The sequence below is a fragment of the Paramacrobiotus metropolitanus genome, unplaced genomic scaffold (genome assembly GCF_019649055.1).
Source record: "Paramacrobiotus metropolitanus isolate TYO unplaced genomic scaffold, Prichtersi_v1.0 Parri_scaffold0000180, whole genome shotgun sequence".
Classification (NCBI taxonomy): Eukaryota; Metazoa; Tardigrada; class Eutardigrada; order Parachela; family Macrobiotidae; genus Paramacrobiotus; species Paramacrobiotus metropolitanus.
In genome coordinates this window covers 129,102-139,870 of record NW_026570400.1, presented here as the reverse complement: position 1 = coordinate 139,870, position 10,769 = coordinate 129,102, and the positions used below count along the sequence as shown (strand labels likewise).

The 10,769-nt window shown below is 44.9% G+C and overlaps 1 protein-coding gene and 1 long non-coding RNA gene across 3 annotated transcripts; both read left to right on the top strand.

Annotated features, from left to right (window-relative positions):
- The first annotated feature begins 1,377 nt into the window (after nucleotides 1–1,377).
- LOC129600505 (uncharacterized) lies at nucleotides 1,378–2,998 on the top strand. Of its 2 annotated transcripts, none has more exons than XR_008692070.1 (5): nucleotides 1,378–1,497; nucleotides 2,125–2,166; nucleotides 2,248–2,333; nucleotides 2,575–2,638; nucleotides 2,780–2,998. It is a non-coding gene; the product is annotated as an uncharacterized LOC129600505 (long non-coding RNA). The 2 variants fall into 2 exon arrangements; XR_008692071.1 differs by lacking the exon at nucleotides 1,378–1,497 and adding an exon at nucleotides 1,531–1,723.
- A 680-nt stretch (nucleotides 2,999–3,678) lies between these two features.
- LOC129600498 (uncharacterized) lies at nucleotides 3,679–5,746 on the top strand. Its single transcript, XM_055499045.1, has 3 exons — nucleotides 3,679–3,884; nucleotides 3,965–4,222; nucleotides 4,817–5,746. The coding sequence occupies exons 2-3, from the start codon at nucleotides 4,096–4,098 to the stop codon at nucleotides 5,608–5,610; spliced, it is 921 nt and encodes a 306-aa protein (XP_055355020.1). The 5' UTR covers nucleotides 3,679–3,884; nucleotides 3,965–4,095; the 3' UTR covers nucleotides 5,611–5,746.
- The last annotated feature ends 5,023 nt before the right edge of the window (nucleotides 5,747–10,769 follow it).

Here is a 10,769-nt window from a genome sequence, read left to right as displayed (position 1 = left end):
CTCCATACCACTGCGTGACATGTTGCTGGAGGCCAGTTACTGGAAATATTGCAGATATCGTGGCAAAAATCAAAACCGCCTGTTGGAGCAGTCGATACTGGAAGCCGGTATGTGGATGCCGGCCGCGGTTATAAAAGAAAATATTAGTAACTGTCTCCTATAACCTAATGCATCCTCGGCCCTGTAAGACTAAGCGCCATAAGGCTACTGTACGAGTTGTCAATGAGGCTACTCATGAGCGGTAACATAATATGTACAGAGTACAGTACTTACTCGTACAAGCCGGGTGATTAATTTCTTGCTTTCATGTACTGTACATGTGTTACGATGCCAGCATCCTGGACTGTACTTTGGACCAGCGGGTGGATCGGACATGTGCGGTGCCTGTGTGAATGGACCATTTACGGGTGTGCGATTAGTGGATTATTGCCTGTGTATTGTGGCTTGTTTATGTAAAAGACGTTGCTCTGTGCTGTGCATGATAGTGTCACTGCGAGTGATTGATTACTCTATTTTGTTGCACTTTTGCCTGTCTTTAGCCGATCGCATCTTGTTATTGTAGCCAATGTCCATTCGGAATATTCCTGTTGTTCTCTTGTTCTATGTAGACTATGCTGCGGTTTAGTATATATAGAGTCGCGGGGCTGTAAGAAAGTAACAGCTGTCATCCAGTTTAATAAACGATTATTCGTTTTCCTTAGCGTGCGTCTGCGCAGCGTATGTTAGGGTTTTATCACATGTATTAAGCGTGATGCTGGCGTTCAGAAAGCGGAGACTGGCGGATGTTTAGAAAACGGAGACTGGCTGGAGTCCGCTTCATTAACGGGAGAAATTTAAGCGTACAATTCAGCATTGTACGCTTAAATATCCCCTTTAATGATCATGAAGCGGAAGGAAAAAAGGATAGTGATCCCCTGGCGGAAAATTGACTCGCCAATAGAGATCAACGTTAACGGGCCCAGTTTCTGCTGGTGGCGGGTCTGGCAGCCAAGAGTCCCGGGCAATCATATCCAGCGCGGCCGCTTTACAGTTCATTTTCCTGCCACATCGTTTGCGGTAAAATGGCGGAGCATCTCAACTACACCCATAAAGCTGGGATAAATACTGGAAGATTTGCCGCGCTTGTGTAACTGCAGCGTGACCTTTTGGTCAGCGGCGCTTATCCATAGCTATTATTACCTTCGCGTCAGCTATTCTTTTGATCTTGTTGGTGTATTATGTGCAGTAGCGCTTTCTTCTTAAAGGGGAACCTGCTGCTTTCCGGAAACTCGTACGAGGAATACTTTTGTATATCTTGGGCCCGGAGTACCCTTTGCCACCCGCGCGCCACCCGCGCGGGGGGCAAAGGATATTCCGGGCCCAAGGCACACAGCATTCCCCCATTGCTGGCTTCGGCCATGATGCTGCACCGAATGAGAACGCTAACTCTAACGCTAACGCTAATTCTTCCAAGAGCGGCTAACCGAGCGGAAGGATTTGTTAATCTTACGGAAAAAGGTACGTACGATTATACAACGCCATAATATAATTGTCATCAATCAGGTTTTTATGGCAAACATAAACATTTTTTCTCAATATTCCAGTAACAATTTTGAGCATTTATCCCAATTACGGTACTTTAATTTATTTTTTTCCTGTGTACTTATGCAACGAATGCAATGATCATCATATAAAAGCTGACTGACAAATTCATATTGACATATTTGTTATCAATACGAGGATTGTAAGTATTGGCATTTTTATTTGCGCGTTTGTATTTGTTATTTCTGATTAATACCGCCTGCTATTGACTGAAGTTATTGCCTCGGCCAGGAGTTTGATATAAAAATTAAGTGTTCTTCTGGATAAATTTCCGGATAGTTATTTGAAATTTCCTCCCTTTTTTAAGATTTATTGCGTACCCTTTGGTTGGATATATAGAAGCGTTTGGGACGATATGGGTGAATCTTCTTCGATTCCGTGTCATACTGACAATAGTTTTTTAAGCACTATTGGGAGTACGATACAGATCGTGGAAGTTGCTGTTGGTGCCGTATTCCCATCCACACAACAATGGCAAAGCGACGATACTCACGTGCTCCTTAACTTTGAGCCACTACGTTACATGACCATGTGCCTTTGCAGAGTCCACAAGAAATCTTAACGCTAGTCGTGCTAGTGCTCAAGGTAAAAAAATGCCGAAATACCAGGAGAAGCGGAATATCCGTCTGTGTGTCTAAACATCAAGATTCCATTACTTCTTTATAGACGTCCCGATGAATCAACTGAGAAACGTTTCTGCTTTGATGTCGTCAATGAACGCCGGTCATCAGTGAGGCGATCAAAACAGAAACGTAAAGGCTTGCCGAAGAAATCGAATTCTAATTTTTTTCGCGTAAATTTAAAGAGACTTTGGATAGCTTAATTCCGTTTTTATTTTTATTCCTGCGATGTTTTTCGCTTTTTCCTTGAAATACGAGTATTAACGTTTGTTTTATTTGCAAGCAGGATTGCATCGTTTGAAGTTGCTCGTACATAAAGTAACGCTGAAATTTGCTTCGCACCAGCAAAACAAACCATGATTATATTTTTTAGAAATTTGGTTTCTCTGTGACATGACCTTTCAAGCATCATTCAAAACCAAAAAGGAAAAGTAAAGGTATGTTTAAAAATTCAACTATGAGACAATTTGTTACCCAAATAAAAATAGAGAAATAAAATTTATTACATAAAATTAAATTGGTCTGTTGCAAAACTGCTTTTGCCATACTTTTGATCGATTTTGTTTTGGAATTTTCAGGTTTATCAGATACGATTGATCAAGTTGAAAGTGAAGTTCTTGGTGTCCGATGCTTCAGCTGATGTATCGATCAGCCCGCGATATGTTGATATTCGCACGACTGCCAGTGCAGTAAAAACCTACTTCCGGTATGCATATATTAATGTTTAGCTGTGGTTGCTTTTTTTCTGTTGCCAAACATTGCGACCTTTTGAAAGCATAAAGCCTTTCTCTCCGCTGCCAGAAAGTTTGCAATTGATTTTTCACAATTTTATTCGTGCACGAAATGTGAAATAGCGCGGTACAGGGTGCCCTGTCCCATTTACGATAACTTTACATATCCAGTGAAATAAGATTAAGATTACATACGATTAATCGTATTACAAAGCAGATATGTATCTATAAAAATGAAACTGAACCAAACAGCTTCAAAACATTCTTAGCATATGTCTACATATTTGAGGAACGGGACCTGATTTGGCATAATCTTCGTTTATTATTGAGGTATCTTTTACAGCCGCAAGGCGCAATGTATCGTGTACAAATTATTTTGCTGCAGACTGACGTAAACAATTATAACAGAAGTACCCAAGAATGTGTTGGGAGTCCAGGAATGCAAAAGTTTTCATTGAGCGTTTGTACGCATATTGAATCTGGTATCATGTACAGATATTATAACGGGCCATTTCTTAATAACGTATAATAACGCTCGCGGATCCGACCGTCCACTCAGCTCTGCGTTTTTTGGAAAGTCAGAATTATGTAAGTAGTAAGTATACTCGGTTTGAATTTGTGTTAAAAGGTATGCGTATGTATGTGGTTTCCTACTATAAGTAAGTATTAGAAGTATTTTATATTAAACAAATGCTTAGCAACCTAGAAAAAGAGCACCGTCAAGATCTGGGCGGAACCGCTTCCATAAGTAACAATTTTAGTTACCCATATTCACGTGACACGGGAAATCCCGAATATCGCAACACTAATCTACAGCATAAGGCTGTCGTACCGTATAACTAATATGCATCTTATTCTAAATTAGTCATGAAAATGTGAAAATACATTATACTATCGCCGTTTGGCCACGCACAATCGATTCAGTGCTGGTTATAGCGGGCATAAAGACAAAGTAAGAGACCATAATATTACATAATCGTTATTATTTATTATTTATTTTCGAAGCATACCAGTGGTCGTATCATTCATTAGGATGGCCATCTGAAGCGCGGGACCAGTAGTCGGCAGGCTGATGCCGGTGTTTAGATATTGTTATCCACAGAAAATGCCATTAATTCTCCCGGTTAAGCCGACGGTCACTACTACCAAATCTTCACGCTTTTATGAAACTTATGCGCTTGTTGGCCATTTACGGACTGGTATTCAGCGGCTTGTGTCAATGGGAACGGGATGCTCAGAGCAACGCGTGTACAGTGCAGACGAACGGGGATCTTCACTCTGACCCATCACGTAAATATATAGCTAGAAAACAAGTCCGCTAGAGACCCAGGCTTTCTTTCGTGCGAATTAGTCAGAGCTCCGGTGCGCGGCGTTCGCACCGCACTTATAACGGTCCTTGATAATTAGAATAAATAAATAAATCTGATGGTTTCACGAACGTTTTTATTTTTCGGGTTTTATTTCACGAGGTTTTTATTTTTTGGCGTCGCAATACATATTTATACAAACAATTAGGAAGCATCTTTTTATTTTGACGCGTTTCGTTTGCTTTATTGACCAATCTATTATATCCCTGTAACACTGTAACTGACCAGTCACAGACCAATCACTGTAATTCAGATTTCTCGCAAGATTAGAAATTTGTTTTTTAACTCATAATAAATTAGTAAGCTGACAGTTGTTCAAACTAATGTGTAACAAAGGTTTGGAAGCGTTCTAACTTCGTTAGGTAACAGCCAAATGGATATTAAAAAAGCGCCTGTGTGGTCTCACTACTAAATAGTTGAAAACTTTTTCCACTGAAATATATTAGTACGTATTTACGTTCGTAACTTCGTACATATCCTTGTGTTGAATGATAGGATGTTTTCGTATGTTTCTTAGTTGACGACATAATTGAACGTGCGCTGCGCTATAAGGAAGATGACAAGGTGACACTGCAGTTTCCCCGGGCAGCGACGACGGCGCCACCATCGGCGGTCACTAGCAGAGTCATGCGGCCGCGTCTGGGACAGAATGTGTCGTTCAGCTGCCAAGTGCCATTTGGCGCACAATCCACCGGCATCAGCTGGACCCACCAAGGCCGCACCGTGTTCGAGCAAGGCCAACCGGGAACGGTGCCCCCCGTGTCTAATCATCGCTATAACATTTTGCCGTTGGATGACAGCATCGCGGTGCTGCGCATTCTCAACGTGTCCCTGCAGTCCAGCGGCGAGGTCGTCTGCTTCCTGCCAGAGGCAACGGGGAAAATTGCGCTGAACCGCTTCACACTGATCCCATACGTCACGCGGGCCACCGAGGTCTTTGCAGCCCCCTTGGCGTCGCATTACCGGGTGACCGTTGGGGACAGATACATGATCAGCTGCCCGGTGCGACTGCCCCTGGCGCCGGATGTCATGGACAATCTGCTCCATCATTACATGTTGCGACACAACGGTCAGCTAATTAATATGCCACGCGAAGAGCCCTACACATCGTATCTGCCGGCGTCCTGGAAGGGGACCCTTTCCAGCGGCTCGGGTGGTATCGCGGTGGACCGAGTCTTCGGTTTTAACCTGATTTCATCCAGTGCCCGGCTGGACGAAAGCGGCCCGGTGCAGTGCTGGGTCCGGCCACATAAAGACCTTCATGAGTGGATTGTGCAGTCCACCTGGTTGGTTGTCAAGGAGAAGCCCTAACTCGAATTTCTCTTGCCGGTGAATAATGGGTTCCATGGACACTAGGACAGTTGACATATGTCGATATGTGACGACAGCATAATGTATTTTTAAACGATGGAAATGTAAACAATGGAAATGCAATGCTTAGTGGCTACTCGATCACAGTACACCTGTTTACTGGACACATAGTTTACTTAATCACAGCGGTTTCTCTCATTTGCTCACTAGACGTGGCTTTTCTTTACTGGATAGAGTAGCAGTATCCCTGTCGTGGACACTAGGTGACCACCACTGAGGTCTTCGAAGATCCGGTTTATCATTTTTTTTCTCGGTTGTGCGGTTATGTACAGTAGTGTCGTGTATAAGCGTTCACGCCGTTTAAGGCTCCATGAACAATCTTTACTCTTCCACGCCTGTAATGCTCAATCGGTAGGCACTCGTACTCTCAAACTGTAACAGAAGAACTATGGTGGAAATAAGACGAACGAATCAGGAACACGAGTCAGGAATCCCTAAATGATAGTCCAACTACAATCTCCGGTCGTAAGTCCTGTGAGGATCGGCAAGAGCTAGGACGATTGTGTCACGAGCAAACCTGTATACTAAGCGATAATCCGGGAACGACTATGCACTTCCGTAGGAACAAGTATTGCTGTCTCTTTATCCAATTCACATCACAGTTCACAACGCTAGGAAATCGTAATTAGAAGCAGTCTCAGAAGTAAATCTCAGACTACTGATACCGATATTAGAAGTAACAAGAACTTATATAGACTTCGCGTTATGACATCATATACATCGCTAGTAAAAGAGAACAGCAAATCACAGCATTGATTGACTAGATTATCCGTTATGTTGCAGGTGGAAGGCGGACAGTCAGCATCCAGTACGTACATCCGGCGTATGATCCTACTCCCATACGTCACCCCCACGAACGATGCTTGGCCGTGCCAAATTAAGTAATCCATCCCGCAACATCCCAGTGCGATTGTGCAACTCCGTCCATCCTGATCCCGATCCACCGCACAATCCACGCGTCCATCCGATGCCCAATGTGACTGTACGCCGCGATTCCCAGAGAGTTAGTGTGGAATCCTTGGCGAAGAGGCATCCGGAAGTCCACGGGTTTGGCAGGGCGGAGGTCCAAGGATCCAGGAAGGCAAACTACGAACTACTGATACTGTGCCGTTTGATAGATGGTGTTTGGGTTACGGCATAAAGCTTTATTGATTGTGAAATTAAAATCTTAAAATGTAATTATGTGTGACTCTGAAGAACTATGGATTAAACGAGCGAAAAGCACCAATTGAACCAACCAGTAGTATTCTTACGAATTCTCGAGTACTACAAATCACATCGTATAGCAACAAATGTCAACAACAACAAACAAGCTACAAATAAGCGTATCAAAATGGTGAGTGCAATCTACTAGCGCACTGATACAATAATGTAAACCAGTAAAAGGCAACAAAATCAAAAGTCAAGGCAGTGCAACAAAGCCAGTAACAATATGAGATCAAAGAAAGCAACCAAGGTCAATGTCAGAGGTGAGTCAAGGTTACTTGCCAGCACTGGGAGCCAATGAAAAGAGGCCGGTAATACCAGAGCCAGATGCAGCGGCGTCCAAACGGCGAGAAACTTCTGCAGCCATCTGACGTCGACGATCAGCATCCAGTTCCCTCTGCTGTTGCTGGGCCAAATAACCAGGCACAAAATTATGCTCGGCAGAACCAACAGGACCGGAAGGTGCAGACGGCGCACGTGGGCGATCAGCCGGAGAACGGTCGCGGGCATCGCGGACAATCGGCACTTCAGCAAGTGGTAGCACATTCGGTGGCAAACCGGGAAATTCGGCGTTAGCCGGGGCCTGCACAGGTGGAATGACAACCGGAGGAACGACAACGGCATTCAAGGCTGGTGGGCCATGTAAATTGACAGCAGGGTTGACACCATTGGGCTCACCTGCAGCCACATTTCCGTTGCCTTGGACCGGATTCGGTGCATTCGCTGCTTGGTTGCCCGGGTCGTCAACTTCCATGTTTGCGGCGGCAGCTTCCACTGGAGCAACTGGGTGAGCGTCTCCATCAGGTACTTCAATAACTTCCGGTGCGCCCAGAGGTCGGCCATTACGACGCCAATGATCGTTTCCACGACGCAAGTTATTGTCTCCAAAATTCTTATGATTTCCTCGGCCGTACGGACGAAAGTTGCCACGGTAAGCCCCACGGGCTCCACCCCTTCCTCGGTGATTATAACCGGCATTATACTGTTGTTGCTGCTGGTTAGAAGACGAATGAAAAATGGCGTCTACTAACTTGTCAAAAGCTCGGTTAGGATCAATAGGCGGCATGCCCAAACTAAAGAAAACTAGTGACCTTAAACGCGAAAAGTGTAAAGAGAAAAAGCGTCAAAATCACAGGCTACACACAGTGAAAATCCAGCATGCCAGAAGGCCGAAACGAAAAATCCACAATGCCGATTTCTGCACACTACGCGCAAGTGATTTTATACCTGTCTGCTAGAGCGAAATTTTAAAGTGCGGCAGATTCCACACAGGTAAGAAAAACAGCCAATCAGCGCTTCGCGCTATATCCTTTAATTCAACTTAATCATCCGATCAGATCTATCCAGGTACAATGGAAGATTCGGCAGTGATAGCCACAGTGCATATACAGCACATGAAGACCAGTTCATTGACTCAAAGCGCGTAAAACGAGAAAAATAAAAATTCGGACAAAAGCCTCAACAACGTTGTATAATTTCGACGACAGCAGCGGCAGGGTAAAAACTAAATGCAATTTAATACTAAAACGAAAGGAGACATCGTCAGATCATGGCAAAAGGGCGATTAAAGCAATACAAGCGAGAACGGCAAATTTACAATTCATCAGAGTGTGGCTGCTGATTACCATAGACTACTGGTTCCGCAAATTCAGGTGAATCTTCCCGAGCGACAGCAGCAACAGGTGGCACGGCTGGAGCAACTGGCTGCAAGGACGGCAGCGGATCAACATCCATTTTCTCCAGATCGGATCCATCATCGCCACCACAATCAACTTCCATATCAACGTTCTCGTCGGTTTCGACATCAGCATTCTGATCAGGGGACAGCACGGCCGAAGGATCCTCACGATCTTCCCCATCATCCGAGACGGATACTTCGCTTGGCGCCGAAGACGAGGACGGTGAAACCTCCTTGTACTTGCGCTTTTCCCCACGAGTGCGAAAATGATACGGGCGTGCAGCAGAAGTTGAAGCCTGCGGTTCAGCATTATCCACAGCAGCAGCGTCAACAATCACTTGGCGAGCTACGGCATCATGCTGCTGACGATTGGCGATTTCTTTAAACAATCCAACAAAAACAGGATGTAAATAGAGATATTGACGACGCAGCTCTAACGCAATTAACGAAGGTAATTTCCGAGTAGCCACACACAAATCATAACGATTGATTAATACTCCGTTTTGGTAAAAGAAGTGAGACAAATACAATTCCGGAAAGCGAGGATGAAAGCGATTTAAACCGGAGAAATAGGCTTTTGTAATTGCCATCTCACCCTGCTTGTCCGCAATAGCCATTCTTGGAAAGACTCCGGAATGCGCTCGTTTGCGAGCCGTCTGCTTGGTCTTGAAGACCGGCCGCGGTGCATCCGGGTTATACGGCACATAAAGAATTCCGCCTTTGCGCAGATGTTCCCTCGTCTAAACACAGTTGAAACAACAATGATCAACTGCAAAACTGGCGGAAGAAGCAATAAAACAGAAATGAAGCGACATGATAACGATTGTCGTATCTCATGAGGGTAGTAACGCGGAACAACTGCACAAGAAGCGAAAAACACCACAGGTAGAATTCAGGCTTGTGAAAAAACCACAACATCACAATAAAACAACGGCAAACACGGCAATACCTCGCTTTGCTTTTACAGACGGAGTTTCGGAAGATGATGGCTCCTCTTCAGACAAATCAGGAGTGCCCAACTGTCTTTCAGCCTGTGTTTGCAATTTCTTTGGTGACGGCTGAGGAATCTCAACGTCTGGACTGGTAGGGAATGATCCCCGACGGGCACGGCGGCGAACCACAGCAGCATTGCGTCGTAGAATTGTGCGTCGCCGTTGCTTATCATATCGGCGCTGTAAAGCATTCACTACTGCATCTGCCCAACTCGTTGAAGGCTGCTGCGTCACCACTGCACTCACCGATCCAGATGGCCCAGGAGATTGTGCAGCAAACACTGGTTGGGCCGCGGTACGACGAGAGACTCGAGATCGAGTGACACGCGATGAAGAACGGGCTTCATCGCTGTCCGGAGAATAACCAAAACTCAGTCCCGCAGTTGCACGACTCTGGCGCGGTGTACGTGACGCAGTCTTTCGCGCGGTTGGCTTCTTAGCAGGAGGCGACATTTTCAAAACATAAAAGTGACAAATCAATCGTAAAAAGAAGGGAAAAGAAGAATAACGGAAATGCCAGCAGGTTCAGAAAATTGAGAAACTGAAGTGCAGAGAAAAGCACAACAGAAAATCTACACTGGCACCGACGCCGAGAACTCAAAATTCACCGAGTATACCACCAGGCGGTTGACAGGCGACAAGAGGATTTTGTGAATTTTTTCCCACTTTCATCATTTGGCATAGATCACACAGAGTACCAATTGCTTCGCCGAAGTTTTACAAAGTGCAACCTCAAAAACCAGTTTTTAATACACGACACCTACGATGGTGACCAGAGGAACTCGAAACAGGAAAGCTAGAGCCAAAACACGCGGCTGGGAAATATTCGGAACACAGACCGGAAACTGTGCAGTTTCCGATAGCATTGCCATATCGGGGCGGCTGGCAAGTGACAGAATGCCGCATCGCGAGCACAGAAAATATCAGCTGTTCATTCATAGAAAACGAAGAACCCAACAATATTTATCTTATTGCGGTGATGGAATTTTTCTGTTTCTTATTTTACTGGCGTATTTGATTCTTTAAATTTTATTTTAATCATTTCTAATCATCCGAGCATCATGTCCGCGCAGCCTGTGGGGCCAGCTGGAGAGCCTCTGCCATTGCCCGAAGCGGACGCGATTGCCCACTATGAATACTGGAAGGAACGAACTCGCGAATCAGTTCAGTTTGCCATGGCAGAGCCTCTACAGCCAAACGAAACCATCCGAAGCCGTCGACAA